Source organism: Microtus ochrogaster, unplaced genomic scaffold (genome assembly GCF_000317375.1).
Source record: "Microtus ochrogaster isolate Prairie Vole_2 unplaced genomic scaffold, MicOch1.0 UNK32, whole genome shotgun sequence".
Classification (NCBI taxonomy): domain Eukaryota; kingdom Metazoa; phylum Chordata; class Mammalia; order Rodentia; family Cricetidae; genus Microtus; species Microtus ochrogaster.
The window spans coordinates 798,319-821,039 of NW_004949130.1; the positions used below are offsets into that span (position 1 = coordinate 798,319).

At 48.2% G+C, this 22,721-nt stretch overlaps 1 protein-coding gene across 6 annotated transcripts in view; it reads left to right on the forward strand.

The window, feature by feature from the left end:
* Znf536 (zinc finger protein 536) overlaps positions 1-22,721 on the forward strand; it is a 453,184-nt gene that overhangs the window by 290,562 nt on the left and 139,901 nt on the right. For 5 of the 6 annotated variants that reach the window (XM_026789909.1, XM_026789911.1, XM_013354210.2 and 2 more), the window contains exon 6: positions 3,139-4,707. In XM_026789909.1, coding sequence (XP_026645710.1) covers positions 3,139-4,707 — 1,569 coding nt within the window. Of the gene's footprint in view, positions 1-3,138; positions 4,708-11,691; positions 12,595-22,721 lie in introns of those variants that run through there. The other variant, XM_026789912.1, reaches the window with a different exon arrangement.

A 22,721-nucleotide genomic window follows, 5' to 3' on the forward strand; every position in this document is an offset into this window, starting at 1 on the left:
CACACACACACACACACACACACACACACACACACACACACAGAGAGAGAGAGAGAGAGAGAGAGAGAGAGAGAGAGAGAGAGAGAGAGAGAATATAAAAGTATATCTAAAAGAAGAGAAAAATAAAAATAAATCCCGGAAGAAGCCCTTCAGTTCCCAGGGCCAGCAAGCGTGCTCTGAAGTTGGAGGTGCTCCTTCGTGCATGCATTCATTCATCCATTCATTTATTCATTCAAATATGCACGTTTCTGGAGACGTGTGTGGATAGGTCTCTGGCCTCTTTGGGGGGTCTTAGTGTGAAGCTTATTGTGAGTTGAGAATGATGACAAGGCCTCAAGGGACACGTGGTTTAAAATCTCACATTACAGGCTGAGAATGCAAATATCCCAAGACAGGACCCTATATCCAGTGGAGCACAGAAAGGCATGGGGCGACCGGTCTCCATTTCAGCCTCTCCAAATACCTCATGGTGTCTAGCTGGTCTTCCGTGCAAAGTTCATCATGTCTCAGCTCTCACGTTGGGGATGTTTCTCAGGGAGTTATACCATGATCCCCATGCAGACGATGCAGGGGGGCTCCTAAGGGATGGGGAAAGATCAAGAACCTTGCTGATATTTTTAGGCCTCTTAGTTCAGAACAGAGTGAGAGAGACAGATATCAGCTCCTGTTAAAGCACCCCAGGCAGCCCCATGTTGGTTTTAGCAGAGTCCTTACAGTAAATATACACGCCAGAATTACATACAAGTGACGCTTTGTGCAAATGCTAGCCTCTGGTCCCCATCCCAGGCCTCGGGACCCGGCACTACTGCCTTACTTGACTCCCTGCTGTTTGTCTTGCACAGGGTGGACTGAGAACCAACACCCCAGTGTACAGTTCAAACACGCAGCCCCGAGAAGTATAAACACATATTTTCTGTACATCCCCTGTGGTCCTGCCCCACCCACCTCAGGCCTGAGTCAAAGCTGCATCGTCCCACCATGCTTTGTCTATAGATGCACACAACCACTTCCAGGGGCTTTTATAAAGAGCAGCTTGAGCATCTCAAGTGCCTGCTCTTCTCAGCTATGTGGCTGTTTCCTTGCTGCACCCTCCTACCCAGGCTGCACTGACCTGTCAGTCAGGATCCCCGATTCCAGACATGTGTTCCCTGCCAGTCCCCTCACTGGACCTAGCCACTAGGCTCAGCAGATAGGGTCAAGTGGGTCATCAGCTGATCAGATGCCAGCGGTTCCCTGCCCATCAGCAGTGCCTTACGGTGCCTGAATCTCACAGTAGGGAAATGGTCCTTACAGATGTAAAGTCTGCCTCTTTATGTCTAGTTTGTTTTTAAGGTTTATTTTTATTTTGCCTATATGAGTGTCTGTCTGCATGTATGTCTGTGCACCATGTACACGCAGTGCCCACAGAGGCCAAAAGAGAGCCCTGGATCATCTGGAACCAGAGTTACAGAGACTGTGAGCCACTGTGTGGATGCTGGGAACTTAACCCAGGTCCCCAGAGAGAACAGCCAGGCCTCCTTAACTGCTGCTGAGCCGTATCTCCAGCCCCAGGCTTACAGTTTTGATGTAGCCGAGACAGCTGTGGAGAAAGTAGACCCCAAGGGCACAGAAGTAGCCAGGGAGGCCCCAGCTGCTTGTGGTATTCATTAAGAGCTCTTGGTGCCCTCATCGGAATGTGGCAGGTGGAGTGTCCCTTAGCTCAAGCACACAGTGCACACGGCGTCTCCTGTTCAACACCTGGGCTGTTACTACCCCAGAACACCCTCTGCTGTGAGAACTGGGAGTCTCTGCCCGATACTCCCAAGATTAGAGGCAGTGAAATATCTTCAGAACTCCCTCCCCCACGAGTGATTGTCTGGCTTCCTAGATGTTTGACAGTAGCACACAGGACAAGGTGACAAGATGGGCATGTTTGTGTGTGGCGGGGAGGGTCGGGGGCTTCCTAGGAGCAATTATTGTAGATTTTTACAGAGAACTGTGAGCTAAAAGCTATGATTCCCACTCCTCTCTTCCCCAGAGCTTTCTGGGGGCAGAGTCTAGAAAAGAGCCAGTCTTAGCCTGCAAGTTCTTGGGATGTGTTTAAATCCACATTTGTGTACATCCTCCTCTGCCCTCCATGTAAGCTGTCTGTTAAGGGGCTCTCTCTTCATCACACAAAGAACAATGGAAGTTGGGTGTTGGATTCAAATAAATATTTAATTCGTGAAAATAATCTTATATGTTCCAAAACACACTTTAAAGCTATTTTTGTTCTTCAGCAAGCGCCCATTACAGGTAAATTACACAGCTTACTACTTCAGCGTCAGCGCTGCCATTAGTACAAATTCTGGGCTCGACAAAGACCAGTAGATAATGTTAATTTCAGATCCAGAAACTAAATATACTCGGTGCCTTTTATTACTCCTTTTTCTCTTAAGTTTTATCGGCTGCTTTTCATCTTAACAATATGTCTTTACATCCCGCCATCACAGTGCACTGTAATGATATTAATATTTTATAGAATCGGTATTTATAGTTCTTTATTTAGAGACAATGCAGTAGGTCTGCAGATATCAGAGCCCGTCTGGAATGGTGCCCTCCAAATAATGATGAATTGCTTGTGCGGAATGCCATTTGCTAATTATATCCATGATTTACTGTGGAGCAAGGCTTAAATCATTCATTTCAGTCTTGCGTAACAGTGCCATAGAATTTTTAGGTTTAAAAATGGTTTCCATGTGTATAATTTAAACAAATTCTAGCGCTCTTGTATACACAAAATATTCGAAGCCACTCATTTGTTACATACGCCGTCTCTTTAAACTTCTACTTTTAATGATCACTGTGGTCGAAATTATTATGCTTAATTTTCATAATCATAGCCTTTAAATCTACAGTCGTTCTCACATGTTAGATAAAGAAAAAGATAGCTAATTGTGTGTAGATAGTGTGTCATCCCTCAATAGTCCCCAATGGTACAAAATCATTAAAAAAGCTTAAGAGCACAAATTATTCTTCTATTAAAAAACAGTCGTTCTCTGGCTAATTATTAGTTTGGGCTGCTTTGTCTCAAGGAACAAATGTTGATCCTCCTAGCCTTGTTCTGCACACCAACGATGAGATAAACACTTGGTTTTCTCTTCCATCGCTCTCTTGCAGGTGAGAAACCCTACAAGTGTCCTCACTGTGACTACGCTGGCACACAGTCAGCATCCCTGAAGTATCACCTGGAGCGACACCATCGGGAGCGACAGAATGGAGCCGGGCCACTGTCAGGACAGCCCCCGAACCAAGAGCACAAAGATGAGACCCCCAGCAAAGCGCCGTTGTTTATCAGGCCAGACATTCTGCGGGGGGCTTTGAAGGGTCTCCCCGGAATCGACTTCCGAGGTGGTCCTGCCTCTCAGCAGTGGACATCAGGCATGCTCTCCTCCGGAGATCACGCAGGGCAGGCCACTGGCATGTCCTCAGAGCTGTCTTCGGATGCCCTAAAAGGCTCCGACCTTCCTTCCAAAAGCGCCCACTTCTCAGAGATTGGAAGGGCTTATCAAAGCATCATGAGCAATGGTGTAAATTTCCAAGGGTCCCTGCAGGCTTTCATGGACAGTTTCGTCCTCGGCTCTCTGAAGAAGAAAGACACAAAAGAGAAAGTCCCATCTGATGTCCATCCCATGAAAGCCCACGCCACGGATGGTGGAGAGGAGAGAGCGAGCGGAAAGCCCTCCCAGAGGAAGTCTGAGAAATCTCAGTACGAGCCTCTGGACTTATCTGTGCGGCCAGATGCCACCACGCTCCCTGGCTCCTCCGTGACCATGCAAGACAGCATTGCGTGGCACGGCTGCTTGTTTTGTGCTTTTACCACATCCTCCATGGAGCTTATGGCCCTTCACCTCCAGGCAAACCACCTGGGCAAAGCAAAGCGCAAAGATCACCCCACAGGGGTGACAGTCAACTGCAAAGAGCAGGCACGGGAGGCCAGCAAGGTCTCTGTCTTGCCCTCCATACAATCAAACAAAGAGATGGCCCTGTCTAGCGCTGTCGGCGCTCTAGACTCTGCTCCTGAGAAGATGGCCCAAGGACCAGCAAAAGAGACTCTAGGGGACCAGAAGAGTGGCCAGTGGCCCAGCCACATGGACCCTACCTTTTGTACCTTTCCATCTGACTTCTACAAACAGTTTGGTGTTTACCCCACTATGGTTGGCTCAGGGGCCCCTGGCTCCTGCTCCAACAAGAATCCTGATGGGAAAACCCACCTGGAAGAGGACGCCCCTCTCCTGATCCCGGACACCGCAAACAAAAACCCTGCTGATGACCTCTCAGATGTTGCCTCCTCCGAGGACATGGACTCCTCCAAGGGAGAAAACAATGAGGACGAGGAGATTGACACCGAACCGGAAATGATGAGCAAGCCACTGTCTGCTCTCGGCAAGGATGGCAGCAACGAGGGCAGTGACAACCTGCTGCCTCCAGGCGCCTCCCAGCCCATCCAGGGACTGGTCTCACCTTTAGCCCAACCATCAGAGGAACAGTGGCACAACCCAGGCCTCCTTCCTGCCCAGGACCCCTCAGCGGGGCTGCCAAAGCCGGAGCGGGGTCCCCCAGGGCTGGAGAAACCCATGAGCATGTTGTCGGTCCTCAGGGCCTACAGCGCCGATGGCTTAGCAGCCTTTAACGGGCTTGCAAGCAGCACAGCAAATTCTGGATGTATCAAGAGGCCAGACTTGTGTGGTAAGTTTTAGAATCCTCTTCCTTCAGTTCATTTCCCCCAAAACATCACTGCTAAATTGTGCATTAAAAAAACAACAACAACAGTGACAACAAAATGGGGTTGATGTACCCATTAGCAAAATTTTAAACTGAACCTTAAAAAACAGTGCTATATAGTCAGTGTAGACAATCACGAAAGTCAAGTTTCATTACTTTTGGGGTCCAGCTCTCTGTGTAATGCCTGTAACAGAGGCATGGGAAGGAGACAGTATCAGAGTGTGAACTCTCCTCTCATTTTTCATCCATAAGTTGGGGAGGGAAAGAAAATTTACCTTAAAAAAAATAAACCAAAAACCAAACAGATATGGTGACTTGTGAACTTCCCCATATTTAACTCATTCAAAAAGAAAAAAAAAAAAGATGCCTAAAGAGAATCGCGTATTGCTTTACCATGATCTGCTTCCCCTATGCTCCTTTTATTGAGTTAGAGGATACTAAAATCACCACACTAGTAGTGTGGCAAGGGACTGTCTCCAAATCACCACACTGACAGTGTGGCAAGGGACTGTCCCCAAACCGGGGAGATGGCTTTGGGATGTCTGTGACTCACCTGCGACACATCAAATGACAGTTACTGTGACTTTAGCCTTCTGCTGTTGTTGCCTTCTGTCTGTGTCTGTCTGTCTAACCTGCCTGTCGTCTTGTCTGATCTGGGGAATCAACATCTTTCTCCCTCCTTCAAGAATATTGTTACCCCGTAGTCATGCCAGATTTTACAAAGCACAGTCCCACAGCAGAGTTGGATCAAACAGATATTGGGGTGGGCAGGGAGGATCAGCATCATGTCTTTGGCACCCAGTTGTTCGTGTGTAGAAATCAGGTCTGCAAAGAGCAGCTCCGTGTATTATTCCCTGTACACCCCCCACCCCCCGAATTCCCACGATACACAAGTAGCGTGGGCTGTACCATCTAATTTATGAATGAATTTCAGAGATTTTACCCTTCTTCTGAGGAAGGAAGAAGAGAGAAGAGGGAAGGCTGGACACAAGGGAGCATTTCCAAACCTCAGCATCCTGTTTCCTTCAGCACAGAGCGGAAAACATAAAGCTAGGCTGTTTATAATCTAAATCGATAAATTTCTTTTTGTTTTTCTGTCATTCCCTAATTCACTGAGAAGTGGATCAAGTAGTCAGAAATACCTTTTTGAATTGTCAAAAATCACTAAATGGATTTATGACAGCTCAAAAAAAATATTGATGGTTCTCTATACTGAATGATTCACACGGCCCCATTAGCCAGTACCCCGGATCTATTTTTAACCGTGTGCAATTCATTACTCTTGAAGCTGTTAAAAACAACATTTAAAAGAAGGGAAGGGATTTATGTCTGCCCAGTAGTCCCCACTTCCTTCCAAAGAGAATGGTATTTAAATCTTTTTCTTTCATTGTTCTTTTAAAGTTTGGTTGCAGTGGTTTAATGAGTATTATTATTGTTGTTGTTGTTGTTTGAGGATTTTTAAAGGTCTATTTTCAGTTCTTTCAATTACCTACATAGGACCATGATTCCTGCCAGGAATCCACGCATCAGAAAAGATCAAAACCTGGCATGTGCATAAGCTCATTATTATTGAAATGAGCTCATATTACCCCCATTAATTTTCTCATCTTCCTATCAGTGTGGAAGAAAGGCTGCCTGCCTTGAGGAAGCTTGTCCAGTGGTGTCCTTTTGCATCAGGCAGCGGGTGGAGGGGGCAGCATGGGGTAGGGAGATGCTGGGTCTCCTGAGATTTCGCAGAGCCAGCAGGAGTCTCTAACCCCTCCCCAGACATCAGCTCACACCACTCCCTTTCCGTGGCCTATGCAAAACACTGGTCTTTCAAGCTGTTAGTCCCTAGGCAACAGACTCTGGGATGCAAGGCACAGCCCCTCTCTTTTGAAGTGCATGAAGACCTTTGGGCCAGTGAAAGCTTCCTGGGTCCCTGCTCCTTATACTCTCCCAAACCTCATTCCGGCCTCTGGCCACCTGTTTCCAGAGAGCATCACTCCTGTATTTCAGTTGGTCCCCATTTTTTCTAGAAGCTTCTGGTGTGGTTTGGTGGCAGGTGGGATGCCTCTTCCTGTCTTCTGGTCCTCAGGCATCAGGCCCAGCATAAGTAATTGTAATCTCATATCCTTGCTGGATGTGGCAGTGTCCTAGAACCCAGGAGAGCAGTGGTCACCCTGGCTGAGAGTGGGTGTTTCAGAGGAAAACAACCGGAATCTTCCCTTCCTCGGTCTAGTCTTCTCTCTTGCTTGAAACAGTGTGTGTATTGTAAGTGCTACACTACCACCTGCTTCAAGGCAGGAGCCCTAAATTATCCCCAACCTTTATTTCTTCTCTGCCTCACTTAAAGTAGATGTCGCTTTGCAAACAGGTCTAGCAGCTAGGCTTCCTCGTGGAGCTGCACTTTGCCAAATCTATGCCTTATTCCCAGATTGCTCATCTCTGAGTTTAGAACCTCATTTCATCGGTTCAGTCAGCCTAGAATCCCACTTGGATGCCCCAGAATCTCTGGTGGCTGGAATTCACAATTCTTCTGTAGAAGGAAGAATTCTCTTCTCCCACGATGTAAAAGTACTTGGGGAAAAAAAAAACATAAAATCTTTGCCTGCGTCACGTAGACCCCGACAGAATCAGGAACCCCTCTTGAACCCACCGGCAAATCAGGAAACGTGTCTTTTCTCCTGCCTGTATGTGGGACTGTGTGTTGGGCATTGTTCACCCAGGCGATAACGCTAATGACTGCACTGTCGCTTGCTAACTTTGAGAACTTTGGACCTAAGTCACCAGGTGCTTAGACCTGAGGTCCTGGCCAGTTTGCACTCGCCACTTATATATAGCTAATACGTTCTGACTTGGGTGCAGGAGAGCAAGCTGACGAAGAGGCTTTTAGGTGATGAGAGTCCTATAGTAATGCCCCTATAGGGGGTAAGATGGTAACTTTTCAAAAGAACCTTGCTTTGAGGCTGTTGTGTCAGTGTGTCAGGGACTTGTTCTAGAAGATCCCATGGGAGATCCCGAGGCCTCTAAGAATCAGCTGGAGAGCAGTTTGTTAGGTTGCTGTTAGAGAGGGTTAGATGCCACGGGTCTGATCTCATCACGTGACATCCTAGCTGCTGAAGGTGACTTTTAGGATCCAGGCATGTCCCACACACCCTTACTCTGTTGTACGGTGTAAGAAAGGCACAGTTGTGCCACCAGAGAGCTTCGCTGTGGCCTGCAAATCATCAGAGTGGATCTGACCTCGGCTTTGCAACGGAGCAGGCTTCACGCCATATTTGAATAAGGGGGCAAGTGAGGCCTAGAGCTGTGGGCGTCCACTGGCAGGCAGGGCAGACAGGTTCCTTGTCCAGCCTGCGGAGCCACTGTGGAAATGTTGCTGTGAGAACCAGGAAGGTGTGGGAGGCACAACCCAAGGCACACACAGTGCAGTTGGTCCACAGAGCACCTGGAGATCGCTACATAGAAACACTAAAGATGACACTTCACCCCAGGGCTTGTGTGGGGGATTGGGACCAACTGGACCACCCCTAACCTTGCCTTTTGAAACTGAGGCAACCAGTCAGAGCTGCCTGGAATTTCTGTGTTAGCTTTCTCAAACATGATTTTCTCTGTCCTTTTCTGAGCCCTCGGAGCTAGGCCTGATGATGCGAAATTCTTGTCAAGTTAAGGGGCTGGAAGTGGGGGGGAGCACAATTCCTTTCCCCTTAACTCTGGCCTGGAATTGCTACCACTCGAGGAAGGGCAGCCCCATGTGGAGGATCCATCAGCATGTCGATGGTGGTGATGAGACCCTGTGTGCAGTAGCCGTCAGCCCGAGTGATATCCTGATGGGTGGGAGGAAGTCAGTGGGAAGGCAAGGCCGTCACACAGGAATAGCTCCAGGACCCAACACCTTATGCTCAGCGAATTCCAAAACTGCCTCAACCCAGATTGTGGAAGGAAAGCCCACTGCATTTCGCAAAGACGAGAGAATGGGGACCTGCCTCCCATACCGAAGCAGCAGCATCAAAATCCCGCTCCACCATGTGTTCTAAAATGTCTGACGTGATGAGACACCATAACCAAACCACATTGTCTTAAGAGGCAACTTCTGTCCCACCATGATTTCTCTGCCTTGGCAGTCCAGAACACGTCTTTCAGCCATGCACCCTAGAGCCAAAGGTCAGCATGTATTTTCTGAAGGGTTGAGGATAACTGTTTCCAAGCTGACAAGTCAGGAGCACCTCTTATTTCAACTCCGCTATGCTTGGTAGCACTAAAGAAGCTGTAGACGGTGTTACTGCGTGCCAGTGAAAGTTTATGAGCTAAAGCAAGGGACGGGCTGGAAGTGGACAGGCTCTGGCATGAAGAGGGATGTTCCTGGGTCATTGCCAGAGTCAGAGATGGAGAAGCCTGCCCTCCACTGTTCTGGTGGACAGAGAGATGATGCAGGCAGGGCTCCCACCAGCCAATGGGAAGTAGTCCTTCTAGCGGAGGCCGTGTGCATGTGAGGACCTCCAGAGGGGTACCCCTTCCATCCCCTCACAACACCACAGGCAGAAGAGACAGAATGGCTGCGACTTAGCCCTACGGCAGCTGGCTCTCCACAGACAGAAGTACAGGGAGGAAGGAAGATGTCAAACAGCTAAGAGCCTGGGACAGATGTCTCAGTAGGATGAGTGCCCACCTGAAGGTGCAGCGACGAGGCGATGGTACATCCCCAAGTCTTTGTCCCTTTAGCACTAAGATGGCGTCAGTGTGATGGAGAGTTTTGTTTCCTCATGTCTCCACACTGCAGTCCGTGAACAGGAAATTCATCTCTGTGATGTCACCATCCCAGTGGCTACCATTTCTTTTTGGACTCAGTTCAGTTCCAGATATAAAACAGGTGCCTAGGGGCATAAGATTATAAGTTCTGTTTTTTTTTTTTTTTAACTGGCTAAGGTCTGTGGCAAGGTAGTGGAAGCCCAAGGCAGCTGTTCTACTTAGGGTTTCTGTTGCTGCAATGAAACACCATGACCAAACAGCAACTTAGGGAAGAAGGGTTTACTTGGATTACATGTCCGGGTAACAGTCTATCCTTGAGTGAAGTCAGTGTGGGAACTCAAGCAGAGCAGAAACATGGAGGCAGGAGCTGATGCAGAGGCCATGGAGGGTGCTGCCTACTGGGTCACTCCCAATTACCGACTAGTAAAATGCCCTACAGGCTTGCCTACAGTCAGAGCTTAGGGAGACATTTTCTCAATTGGGGTTCCCTCCTCGCAGATGAATCTAGCCTGTGTCAAGCTGACATAAAATTAGCCAGCACAGTAGCTGTTGTTGGTACATGAAGCAGCACTCATGTCGACCATAAGACGTGCAGACACCTGAGCGTGGGTCACGATGCATTGCTGGTGGTAGCTGATACATGCTGTGTCCCCGAACCTAGTTGGTGCCATTAAGGAAATGACACTGGACAATAACCACAAAATCCCATTCTGCAAAGTGTGTGGATGCCTAAACAAAATCCAGCCAATCCTGTGGAGAGTGACATGCCAGGGAGTGGAAGGAACGGAGGTGTGTGTGTGGCGGGCGGTCCTTGCTGTTCTGTCCAGCGCTGTGGTGCTTTGCTGAGCGCCTAAGAAGTCCGAAGCACACAGCTGCTTACAGAGGCTGGAACAGACACTCTGCTCCCCTCTCTGTCCTTTCCCAGTTTGACCGTTTTTAGATTTGTCTCAGCCTCTTTCCTAGCCCATTCCTTGGCGTAGCGTTTTCCCAGTAGGAAAGGCCATTTGACTTACCGCAAAACCGGAGGACAGAACCTCCTAAGGTCCTGGAAAGCACCACCTCCCTGTGCTTGTCTGGCCCTGTTGGGGACCTCCCAGCAAACTATAGAGAGTCTGTGTCTGACTGATGGGAGTGCTCCCAGGTGGCATCCTGTAGGTAGACTCTCCTGCTGATGACGGCACTCTGGCGGGGCTCTCCTCTGCCCTCACCCGGGGCTGCATGGCGGTGCCTTGCCTGACAAAGAGACAGCCCCTCTGACGACAGCGTTCTTTCCCTCTCCTTCCCTCTTTTTAAATGAGAGGGAACGGGACTGGTGTGATGCCGCTTGCACGGCAGGATGACAGAACTGTTGTGGGGATGGCATTGTGTTTGCCAAATGGTCCACTCGTCATTTCAGAACAAACAAATGGATGGTAGCTGTGAGTCGGCAAACACTGGTGACATTTAGCCTTGTTTATGTTTCTTGCCTTTTGCTGCATCGTTTTGGCTCCAGAGCTACTGTCTGAATCAACACTGCCTCTGAAATAGGAGAAAAGTCTGGTAGAGTTCATCTTGGTGGCTGCATCCATATTTCTTTGGGGATTGCATGAAACCAAGGAATCACAGCCAAGTGTTTTTGTTAAGAAATAAAAAGGAAGGAAGAAATCTGTGTTTTCCCTCCTTTGATAACGAGTTAAGATTGGGATCAGGGAGGACAGTTGAGGACGAGTCAGAACAGACACGTGCTGGGCTGGTGGAACCCGGTGTGTGACAGTGGGACAGAAGGCCTGGGCTAAAGCTTTGACTTCTGCCTGAATGGCAGTGATGGTTGGAAATGACAGTTATCTATCTAGACTCAGGTCACATGTCAGCTGCAGAAAGAATCGGGATGCTTTTTCCTTCCTTCCTTCCTTCCTTCCTTCCTTCCTTCCTTCCTTCCTTCCTTCCCTTGTTTTTTTTTTCAGATGTTGTATGCAAAGCCCAGGTTTCAAATAAGGTAATAATTATGTCCTATTACTTAGTGCTGATCAATAATACCTCTATACCTAATTGCTAGCTTGCTCTAATTATGTAGCCTAGTCCTGCACTAGCCAGAGCCAGAGAGACCAAGTATTATAAGTATTCCTCTATTGTCATCTGTTCTATTAAACTGTAGGGACTGTGGCCCTGCCCTCACTTCCACGCACCTCTAGCCCCCAAACAGTTTGTGAATTAATAAATCTACGTGTTTTCTTTCAGGTAAGTGACACCCCATGTCTTAGTCACTCTGTCTGGACTTCCCCTTGTCTGTCCGTGCTCCTTCGTGGTTTATCTGCAGCTTGTTAACCATGCAAAGTCAACAGAAGAACATATACACATATATGTCTTGAGTAAATAATTCCTACTGGCACAGGTATGTGTGTGCACACAGCACACCAGCCTACAGTCCTTGTAGAGTCGAGAGCGGCTGGAAACATTGCCCCCAGATATTTCCCAGTATTAATGGATGCAAAGGCTTAGTAACCTGAGTGAGCGAGGAAATTCACTCCATGTCACAGACCCCGACTGACAAATCCTGGTGGGTGGCAGGTTCCTGGATCAGTGAAAACCTGACTGGGGGCAGTGTGCATGTCCTGCCAGCTCACCTGAGCTCACAGGGCTGGGAACCCATGCGAGTCTCGTCAGCCATCCTCGCCTGTGTCTGATTGTCATGTGTTTTGTAACACTTTAGAAGAATACAGAAAAGTGCAGTAATTATCTTTCTCCATAGTATTTAAGCAGAAATATTGCTAGTTTAATATTGTGTCAGGTCGTCGTATTATCCAGGAACAGGTGACAATAAAACCCCAACAAGCAGCACTCTTGAAAGTCACAATGTAGAAACGGCGACCTAAGCGAAATGTGTAAACGTGTACCGGGTTATCCTGTGCTTTGGAATAGACTGTTGTTGAAATAATTAGAAGATATATTAAGGTGTTCCTGGTAATGAAGGCATGTAAGTTATCATAATTGTAGTTTCCTGCATAAGTGTCAAACCCTATCTTTCCGTGTGCTGTATGCTGAGTTACAAGTTAGGTCATTTATGAATGGAATGTAAAACAATACTAAAAATGCTTCAATAAGTTATCTTGGTATTGCTAATAAAAAAAAAGCTGTGAAACATTAGTGCAGTTTTGAGTCATTATGTTAATTCATTCCACAACACCCCCTCGCCCCTCACATTCTTCTCTCAGCAGGGAGCCTCAGCAGGACATTTTGGGGACCGGGCTCCTCAACATTGCCATTCATCTTCAGGTGGCCCTTTCACAAGCAACAATTCACCAACAGGCAAGAAGGAAAACCACTTCCGTGCTTTGGTGTGATGACTGTAGGGGGGGCGCCAGAGAGCCCAATGACACACACCCATCTCTGCATCCTTAGGCAGGTTTCTGAACCACAGGACCACTCACTAGACCCCTGGGTAGAGGAGACAGGCCACTGTACACAGCGTCAGAAGTAGAAGAGGCTCCTTAGGTCCAGCCTTCTCTAGAGATCCGTGTGTTTCTCCATGCTGTGACGGGTTCAGGAGTTTGGCTACATTTTCATTCTCCTGAGATGTTTGGTCACTGTCTGTGTTTTAACAGCCTTGTTTTTTACCTCACCTTGCCTCTTCATGGGACAGAAAGAAAGGGATTTATGTTTGTTGTGTTGCTTGCTTTCATTGTTCCATGAGCTGGGCTTTTGGGCTCTGGTCCTTCAAGCTCCCTAGCTTCCCAATTCTGCACACACTGAACTCACTCCAACTGGTCCCATAGGGGCAGGGCATAGAATCCAAGGCTCCACGGATTGCTCATTTCCTCAAATGAAGTGCCCAACATGAGGAAGGGGGTAGAGAACTGTCCATTAAAAGTTGTTCTCAACCTTGGCCTTGGTGTCATCTCGGCTAGGAGAAACAGTCCGTCCAGTGTGTCTTACAGTGACTGCTCATCTTGACCCCTGAGGTCACAGTGCAGCATTAAGGAGCCTCTGACTAGGGGGAAGGGATAGTGAGTAAGACCTGGACTTGAGAAGGTGTGAGGAGAGGTCCCGTGGGAAATAGAGGAGTCTTGAGGATTTCTAACCTTTCCAGAGTCCAGTGCTCCGCACTGGGGCTGTTACTAGACCCCTAGACCCCCGAAGGTCACACTGAGGTCACACTGTGGGTTCCAGTGGGGGAAAAGGACAATCCCCAAATGCCTAATGAAAGTGAAGGAGGGGTCCGTTCCCTCCAGGTGCCAGGTTTACGTGGCCACAACCAAGCAATGCCAGCTCCACCAGGGTGCAGGCTCAGTGGGCACCAAGGGAACACAGAAGAACCTCATCTTCCTTTCTGAGTGCTCTCAACTCCGGGAAGTGTCCCAAAAGATTTGGGATACAAAAAGAGGGTGATTCATCTCTTTCTCCAGCTAGTCATCTGTACTTCTCCTGGTGTGCCTCCCCACCCGCAGGCTGATGAGCACATTGTCCCCAGCTTTACCGGTCATTTAAACCTGCCTCCCCCATTGCAGATAGAATTCATCTACTGGGTTGGTCACTTTGACCGAAACAGACTTCTGAGGGGCCCTGCTGCAAGCCCTAAGGGGCCAGGGCTTGGGAGGGGCAAGGTGGGGTGCAAAGTAAGAAGGAAGGAGGCACAGGAGGACTCCTTATCTTCCACCCACAACACTGACAGCCCGGAGGGCTCCCTGGAGCCACATAGCCAGGCATCTGCTGTTCTGTCTTCCTTCTTTCAGGGCCCAGTCTCTCTCCTGGGGTCTCTAAGCAAGAAGGCTTGGTAGCATTTCCTCTTCATAAGCAGGGTATTTCCTGAGTTGCTCCCCTGTGGTAACTGGGGAAGCTTAGAAGAGATCTCCTCCACGGGTTCCAATTCTCCCATCACTATGGACCAGCCTCCACCTACCTCTCATTTTGGGATGTCCACCTCATCATGCCTTGTACTGATCCTCCTGCCTCCACCCACTTCCTCCTTACCATCTCCACCTCTGGATAACAAACAACTCCCATATCACCAGTGGAATGTTCTTGAGAACACACTGTGTGCTGCCTGCAAATGGAGCCACATAGACCCAGGCCCCTGGGACATCAGTCGACTTCATTTAAGAGCTCTGCATAGAGGCTGGTAATTCTTCCCGTTGGTTCCTCATCCCCCACATATACACATGGGATTATACAAGCCCTACAAGTTTGGATTCAGAGCTGGGGCAAACACAAATGACCCCCTCTGGACCTACTTTGATTGTTATAGCCTAGAGCGGTCCCAGCATGGTCGGCTTTTGCCCTGTGCTGCATAGGAGACCCCAAAAGGGTCCCCATCTATGGAGTGGAGGAACAAGAAGGTGTCTGTGGCTTCAGACGCAAGAGGCCAAGAAAGACAAGGAGGTTTGCAGGAAACCTCCACACTCGTGTCTCTGTTCACATGTTGTGGAAGTGTGTATACTTTAACGGACTTTTGATAGCCCAGTGAAGGAGAAAATCTAAGTTTGGGGACAGATTATTGTATGTATATATTCTGTTTTTCTCAAAGGAACTTCACAGTGATTAAATACACAGGCACACACTGACAGTGGTGTCCCTGAATAAACAGAATCTGAGCCCATTCCCTGGGTCAAAGTCAGAAAACTCTGTGCAGTTAGTTCATTATCAAAAATAGCCATTTGTGCTCACTGATGCCGGCTGGTTCTCTGAGGAGTTCATCTTCCTGCTCTGTGCTGTCCAGACACGCCCACTCAGCCATAGCCTGTTCACTGGGTTAAGTTTCTGTCTTGAATTTCTGCAGTGAGATTTACATAAGATGCTCTTAGTTATTCATATAAAAGGAGAAGCGCAACCCACCTGGGAAGGCAATTTCAGTTGTTTTACCAAATCATTGCTTTTGAAATGGTGGACACATTGCCCTTTCTGTTTTGAGCACAGTGGTTGGTGTGACCTGGGGGGAAGATTGGGGATAACCACAAAGAGAGGGTACTCCAAGGTATGTTTGTCTGGGAAGGTACAGTTGCCTCCGTGGTTGGGTAATTACGAGTTCACACTCCAGTCAGCTCTTTTTGTTGACATTTTTGTTTTTGTTTTGTTTTGTTTTGTTTTTGGTTTGGATTTTTTTTCAAGATAGGATTTCTCTGTGTAGCCCTGGATGTCCTGGAACTCACTCTGTAGACCAGGCTGACCTTGAACTCAGAGATCCACCTGTCTCTGCCTCCTGAGTGCTGGGATCAAAGTCATGCGTTACCTTCTTCTTAAGGAAAGGGACCATAGTCTCTTTCAGTCCTTTCAGATTCCCTTGGTGACATGACTAGGGTCCCCCAAAAGCAGATCTCTAGGTCACCTGGCCTCAAATAGTTGATACAAGAGGACACTGAGAGTAGTTCCTCTCTCTGCTACACGAGCAGACCTGGGACATTTTTTTTTCTTTCTTCTGGCTTTATTGTAGATCATTCCAGACCTGCCAGAGCCACGGATGAGAGTGAATGAGATAATTCTGCGGTTCCCATTGGGAAGTGAACTACAAATATTAAATGTTGAGAAGCACCCAGCTTTTTAGCTTAGGAGAAAGTTTACCTTAAGGGTCATAGAGTCAGTCTGGGGTCAGGTGACCGGGCGTCTGGCACCACCACGGAGCTCAAACAGCTCACTTTTTCATTTCTTTGGGGGATAAGCAGCGGGGTTGCCTCTTTGGTCTCCAATCGATGCCCTTCATGGCCTCCTGTAGCCTTGATCTTCAGTTGCCACCCTACGTCCAGTGAGTAGCACAGTCCTCATGAGACTCACCTGAAGGCCCTCGGATTTGGGAGGACTCAGGTATTTCCACAGAGCATGGTGCTTCAACATACAGGGCTCCAGTTTGAGAAAAGACATCCAATCACTGTAGGTCACAGGACATATCAGGGCTTAGAGGGACTTCTCCTAAATTATTAGAAGACCACCAAAGAGTTTCTGTGTTATTTCCAGAAGACTGTTACCGCAGGAAAAGTCAACTGAGCTGGGTTTTCTAGCTTCGTGAAAGGGTGAGAGTTTCTTACGTGGGTGGGACACAGAGTTCTAGCTGCATCCTTCCCTTCCTAGGACTTTCCTATTCTTTCAGTCCTTGACTTCTTGAATATCTTGGCAGAGCCACCTCTTTTTGGGGGGTAGGAGTGGGAGGAGGGTTTCGAGACAGGGTTTTTCTGTGTAGCCCTGGCTGTCCTGGAACTCACTCTGTAGCCCAGGCTGGTCTCAAACTCACAGAGATCTGCCAGCCTCTGCCTCCCAAGTACTGGGATTAAAGACATGTGCCACCTCTTAACCCTCAGTTTGACCGTCAAGTGAGAAACTTGGCCACATCTAAGAGAATAAAATGGTTATAATACATAACCATATATGTATATATGTATACATAACTTAGAGACAAGTTGCTCTCTTATCAATCATTTTAGGACTTCTATTAGCAAGAGGGTCCCAGACAGAGTGCCATATAAACCTGCCATAGGGGTGCGGAGTGGGTTATGGTTTGGGTAGGCCTAGGTACCCATTCTGTCCCACTGTACTCACCACTTGAAGTCTTCTGTCTGCACACCTAAACACCTGGACTGAACACATCTGGAAATCTGGCCCCATGAGACCATCCCTGGGATTCACATACAGCCCCACTGGCTCTAACTGAGCTGTTTTCCTAATGTCTGCTAATGGTATCAGGACTTAGGAAAACAGCAACACCCATCTCTGATGGCCAGGTGGTAGTTATAGGGTTGCTGCTGAGTGCATTTGTTTTACATTAAAATTTTGGACTTGGAGTATCTGTCTTTTCTGAACCCCACTCAGGGCCATTGTTTAATTTTAAATCACAAGGGTTATTTTCTTGGGGGCCTTTGGGGATAAATGCTTTTACGCAGGTCAAGGACCAAGATTCTGTAACACTGGGGTGGCTTTGTGCAGTCTCCAGTTTTCAGTAAGGGATGCTTCATGAGGCAGGTGACAAGGCAGGAGTTGAGTGAGTTGATCTTGGCATCCCAGAAGACAGGTGGGAGGGACACTGTGGTATGGGCCTGGGCACAATGGACCCAGTCCCTAGGGGTGGGAAGAGGGATTTGGGGAGGAATCTCCAGGCCTGACAACTCCCAGAAAGAGAGCATTAAGACCTGCAAGTGTTAAGTCCTCAGAATGGGTACTATTCCCATCATGTTGAGCAGCCCAGTCCTACCCTAGGAGCCAGGCAGAGGGGAGGAAGGAGAAAACCATAGAGGAAGTAGAGAAAAGGGATCCAAGGGAGGAAAGAGAGAGGGAGAGAGGGAGGGAGGGAAAGAGAGAGAGACAGAGAGACACAGAGAGAGAGAGAGAGACAGAGAGAGAGAGAGACAGAGAAACAGAGAAACAGAAAAACAGAGACAGGAAAGCAGCTTGAGCTGCAGGTGGTAGGTTGGTAGGTGTCTGTGGTCTGACAGGGCCAGGGAGAGAGGTGCTTAGGAGGGAGCTATAGGTCAGGTGAGGTTCCGGAGCACAGCACCTGGTGGCCAGGGCCTGCCGCTCCAGCTGTGTCCTCTTCCCCATGCTGCTTCCCAGCAGTCAGTTACAGGAGGAAATGCTGCAGCTTAATCAGAATTATTTACAAGATAATGGTCCATTGTTTGCACTAAGACAGATGTTGTCTGTGGGAACTTTGTGTTTTATGCTCTCTCGCTGCTCTGCCTTCCCTGGTGCAGATGGGATCCAAGTAATGTGAGTTATTATTCGGGACAGAAATTTGGAGGCAGCTTCTCTGCAGCCCAGACTCCACTGGGCCACCGAGAGAGCCCAGCTCTAGGGTGGGCAGGGGTAGAGATGGCCACTGTTGGCTGCAGGGCCAGGCAGGGCAAGGCAGGGCCCTCCAGCAGGCTGTGATTAAGGAGGTCATGTTTCCTTGAGGGGCGGGCTGGTGCAATCGCCTTGTCCAGCACAGGAAGGACTCACTCTGATTAAGATGTACTTGCTATGTGTTGACTTGCGAGGTCACCACTGACATCTTGAATGAGGGTGGCCATCTGGTCCTGCTTTGCCAAAGGCTAAGAGCAGCCCCTCTCCTGTGGGGGCTGTGCCTCTCTGCTCCCCTTCTTTGACTGGCCAGAGACCTTCCTCTGGGTCTTCTGGGGTCACCGGGGGGGGGGTCAGCTCCACTGGACTTGAGAGTCTCACTCTCTTGCTTCAAGGTGCAGCTGGCCAAATGAATGCCTGTCCCTGGGAACTGGCCAAGGACGGAACTGCAGATCAGGAGGGAGGTGGTGCTGGGGTCGGGGGTCGGACATGTCCTCTGTGTCGAGATTTGCTCTCAGCTTGTAACACCAAGTCAGACAGGTACCCCATCAGACCCCTTGATTCCTAAAAATGTCTCACAGTCAAAGCCATGACCTTCCAATTAGAGAGGGGTTCTGTGGCCCTTGACTTGGTTACTGCATGCAACTTGGGGAAAGCAGAGAGTTACTCCCTGAAATACACAGGTCAGATCTCAGCCCCAGAGCCTAGCATCTGGAGAGGCTCTCTGGACAGCTAGAATGTAATGTTATCCAGAAAAGGGTTAAACCATTGAGCTATACTGCCAAGCCTCTGTTAGCATTTTTTCTTTTTTTAAAAGCTTATTTATTTATTTACTTATTTATTATGTATACAACATTCCTTCCATGTATGCTTGCATGCCAGAAAAGGGCACCAGATCTCATTCTAGATGGCTGTGAGCCACCATGTGGTTGCTGGGAATTGAACTCAGGACCTCTGGAAGAGCAGTCAGTGCCCTTAACCTCTGAGCCATCTCTCCAGCCCCCTCTTTTTTTTTTTTTTTGAGACAGGACCTCAGAAAGTAACCTAGACTGTTCTAGAACGTGGCAATCCTTTTGCTCCTGCCTACCAAGTGTAAGCCTGCAGGCATGTGCTTACTGTGCCCAGCTCCGGTTCTTTGCATACAATGTATTTTCTATATACAGTGGTGGCCAAGAACTAACAAACAGATAAAGTAATGCGTGCCGCCACCTTGGGATGGGTGAACGAGAAGAAACAGGAAAGAGAGTGGCTTTTATGTACCTAGAGAACATATGTGTACCTGGCATGTGGGTACCCAGAGGAAAACGACCCACTTCCCTCGTGTTTGTTGACCCACATACCACCCAGAAATCCTTCCTACCCTGGAATCTTACTCCCTTCATAAAAAAGCTATCTGGAACATCTTGGTCATGTTGAAGATGGCAATCTCCTGCCATGCTCCCTCCTGCCCCCTGCCCACCTGAGATCTGGCTCTGGCAGACTTAATAGAAAGACTTGGTCCTTTGGGTTACTTAACACTTTAGATTGATGTTAAAATAATCCGTCTTCACTATAAAGCCAGCAGTAACAGCACAGGCCTGTGATCTCAGTTTTGGGGAAGCCAAAAGAGGTTCAAGTGTTCAAGGCCAAGGCTCCATTACATCTCTGGACTCTGCCTTAAAAAAATCCCAAACTAAAAGTCCATAGTATGAGCCAAGGTCAAGTTATTGTCTCAGCCCCTTACAGATGATAATGCCAATTGCATCCTTTCCATGTCTCCCAGGGGAGGAATCATCCTATTATTCTGTCATTCTCAGGGACAGGAGGGGGTTCCCCTTGCCCCACATCACCTGCAACTCAGGCAGAGGCAGTCCCTGCTCAGCGGCTGGTTGCTCTTTCGTTCGTTGCCTTTATCAGTCCTTTGGGATGCATCCAACCTAAACTGACCGATAAATAAAAGCAGCCGTTTCTGCCAACCTGTGACTCTGGGTCCCAGAAAAAGAGAGAAGCCTTCTAGATATCAATTAAAACTCCAGACAGAACCAAAGAACTTTCATACAGAGACTGGCAGGGTAGGCTGGTGCATGGGACCAAAGCTTAAACTAGTCACGTGACCCTCAGTGGCTGCATCGCTCCTTTCATGTTGACCTCATAGTTTCTCCAGCGTCATAGTCTCAAGTCAATTCATCTTAGGACTATATCCAGTTATTTCCCAGAGGGGAGAAAAAAGAAGTAAAACCTCACCCCTCCCCTTTCCCGAAGCAATAGGATCTCAAGGAAACCTGACCCCTAACCCAGCAGTGGTCCCCTTGGGCCAGTGGGGGTAGAGAGTGGGTGGCCTGGAGCACCGGCAAGCCCTCCAGGCTGGCGCTGCCGTCTGCCCAGCCCCCAAGGACGGAGACAGCAGCAGAGGTCAAGCTGGGATAATATTTATCAACCTTATTTTCATGCTGTCAGCCTCTGCCCCAAACCCAGCATCACGGGAGATCCAGGCTTATATCTAAGGCCCCTCAGAGCCACCTCACATGTACCCAATTACCTCTGTCAAGCAGGGGAAGGAGGTCCCCTCTGTGGGTGGGATCTTAGGCCTTTGAGCCCACTCCTCCTGTCCAGCCAGCTAAAACTGTTGAAACTGCAAACCAGTAATAAAAGGATCATATGTGGTTCCCACCGAACAGGTTCTTTAGGGCTATTACGATAATTAAAAACATATGGTGCCGTGCTAGTCAGAGGGAAACTGCAGATGTACAAATTAGGTATTATAGAAGGGTTTTCTGCTTTTGCCCTTTTAAAAACGTCAAGCCGGAGAAGTTTAGGGAGATAAAATGGCAATTGTGCAGACAGTGGGTAGCGTTTTGCTTTTAAAATCATTAAATATATAAGCTCTTGTTTTTAGCCTTACTGGGAATAAACAGCTTCTGGTAGGGGAAGACGAGGGGAGAGGCTTAGAGGCTGGAGTGTGCAGGGGTGGGGTGGGTGAGGAAGCTGTCATCCCTCCTCAGTATCACAGATACCCTGCGACTGTGTGTGTTTTGATCCCGAAGAGGATCGTATTAACTATTGAATTGTATTACGGTGCAATTGATAGGTGCAAAGATGGGTGGTTTTTGTTTTGTTTTTACATGAGACTTTTTCATTGTTAGGTGGCAAAGATGCAAGTATCGAGTAGTCCAGAAAGCATCATTTGTTTTCATTTAAAATATGCAATTGATTTTGAGAAGATGATAAATATTGCTAAGAAAAAGGAGGATTTCCAGGGTTCCTTGTCAGTGGCCTTCCAGTGTGGCTGTTCTGTGGTCCAGTTCTCTGGAGATGGGCATGATGAAATGGCCTGGCTTGGGGGCCATAGAGACAGCAGGCCTGTAGCTGTCACACAGTGAGGGGCTGTTTCGGCAGTCAAAGATGCAGAACTTGGCCACTGCCTGTGTGACAGGACTGCTGTGTAGGGCAGGTCACAGGAGCTTGGCCTCTACCTTCGGTGCCCCCAAGGCCTTGCCCCTCATTATTCATGAAAACACTTTTGGTCCCTCTGAGATTATCCACTCAGAACAGGGATTCCCCCCCATCACTTTAAAACGTTCCCCCGGATAAGACTAACTATGCAAGGAAGTGAATGACAGCAGGAATACACAACAATCAGGAGGTGCCACTACCCCAGAAACCAGCCACTGGACCCTCAGATAACTAAAATGGATAGAACCACAGTGAATAACTTACTGAAATTCTTAATGATGAACAAAAACAAAGTTCTAGTTTTTTTTTTCCTTCCCAGTATTAGGGACTGAACTTATTTTTGTGGGTATATAGGATATGTTCACACATATCTCCAACCCTTTTTTATTTTTATTTTGAGATTGAATCTCAATTGGATACCCAGGATAGCCTTGAATTAATTCTGTAGCCCAAGAAATTCCCTTGCCTCAGCCTGCTGTAGCTTGGGATTACAGGTCTTTACTCTCAGGCTCAACTTACTCAATATATCTTTGTGCTGTGATATTTGTTGAATGACAGAGTTTGAAGAATTTGGTGTTGGAAGACTCCAGACTCCATCTTTCTTGGTCATTACCAATGAAAATGGCCTGTGCAGTGGACCCCTTGGCTCTGTGTTTGATGAGGTCCCTAGGTCTGTGCCATCAATTTTACCTACTCATTTTAGATGCCATCAAACGGCCATTGTCGCCTGGTGTCCCTACCTTTGGGATCTGTAACTTGCCCTTCACCTCTGCTTTGCCCTGGGATTAGGTAGTAGAGCCAGCCTTCTTGGATAACTCCAGCCATGATCAGGATGAGAAAGGGATTCCTCAGGCATCTCTGAGCAGGGCGCTACAAGTGGCAGAGGCTCCCAAGAGTGGTGGAAGGAATACTCCTTCCCAGCGGACACTGGCATTATCTGCAAGCATCGAGTGGTACTCCTGGCATTGAGTGAGCAAGGACCAGGGAGGCTGTTGCACACATCACACTGGACAACCTCTCTGACAAAGAACTAGCCACCCTAAGTGTCTCCAGTTCCATGACTGGGAGATCTCTGTGTT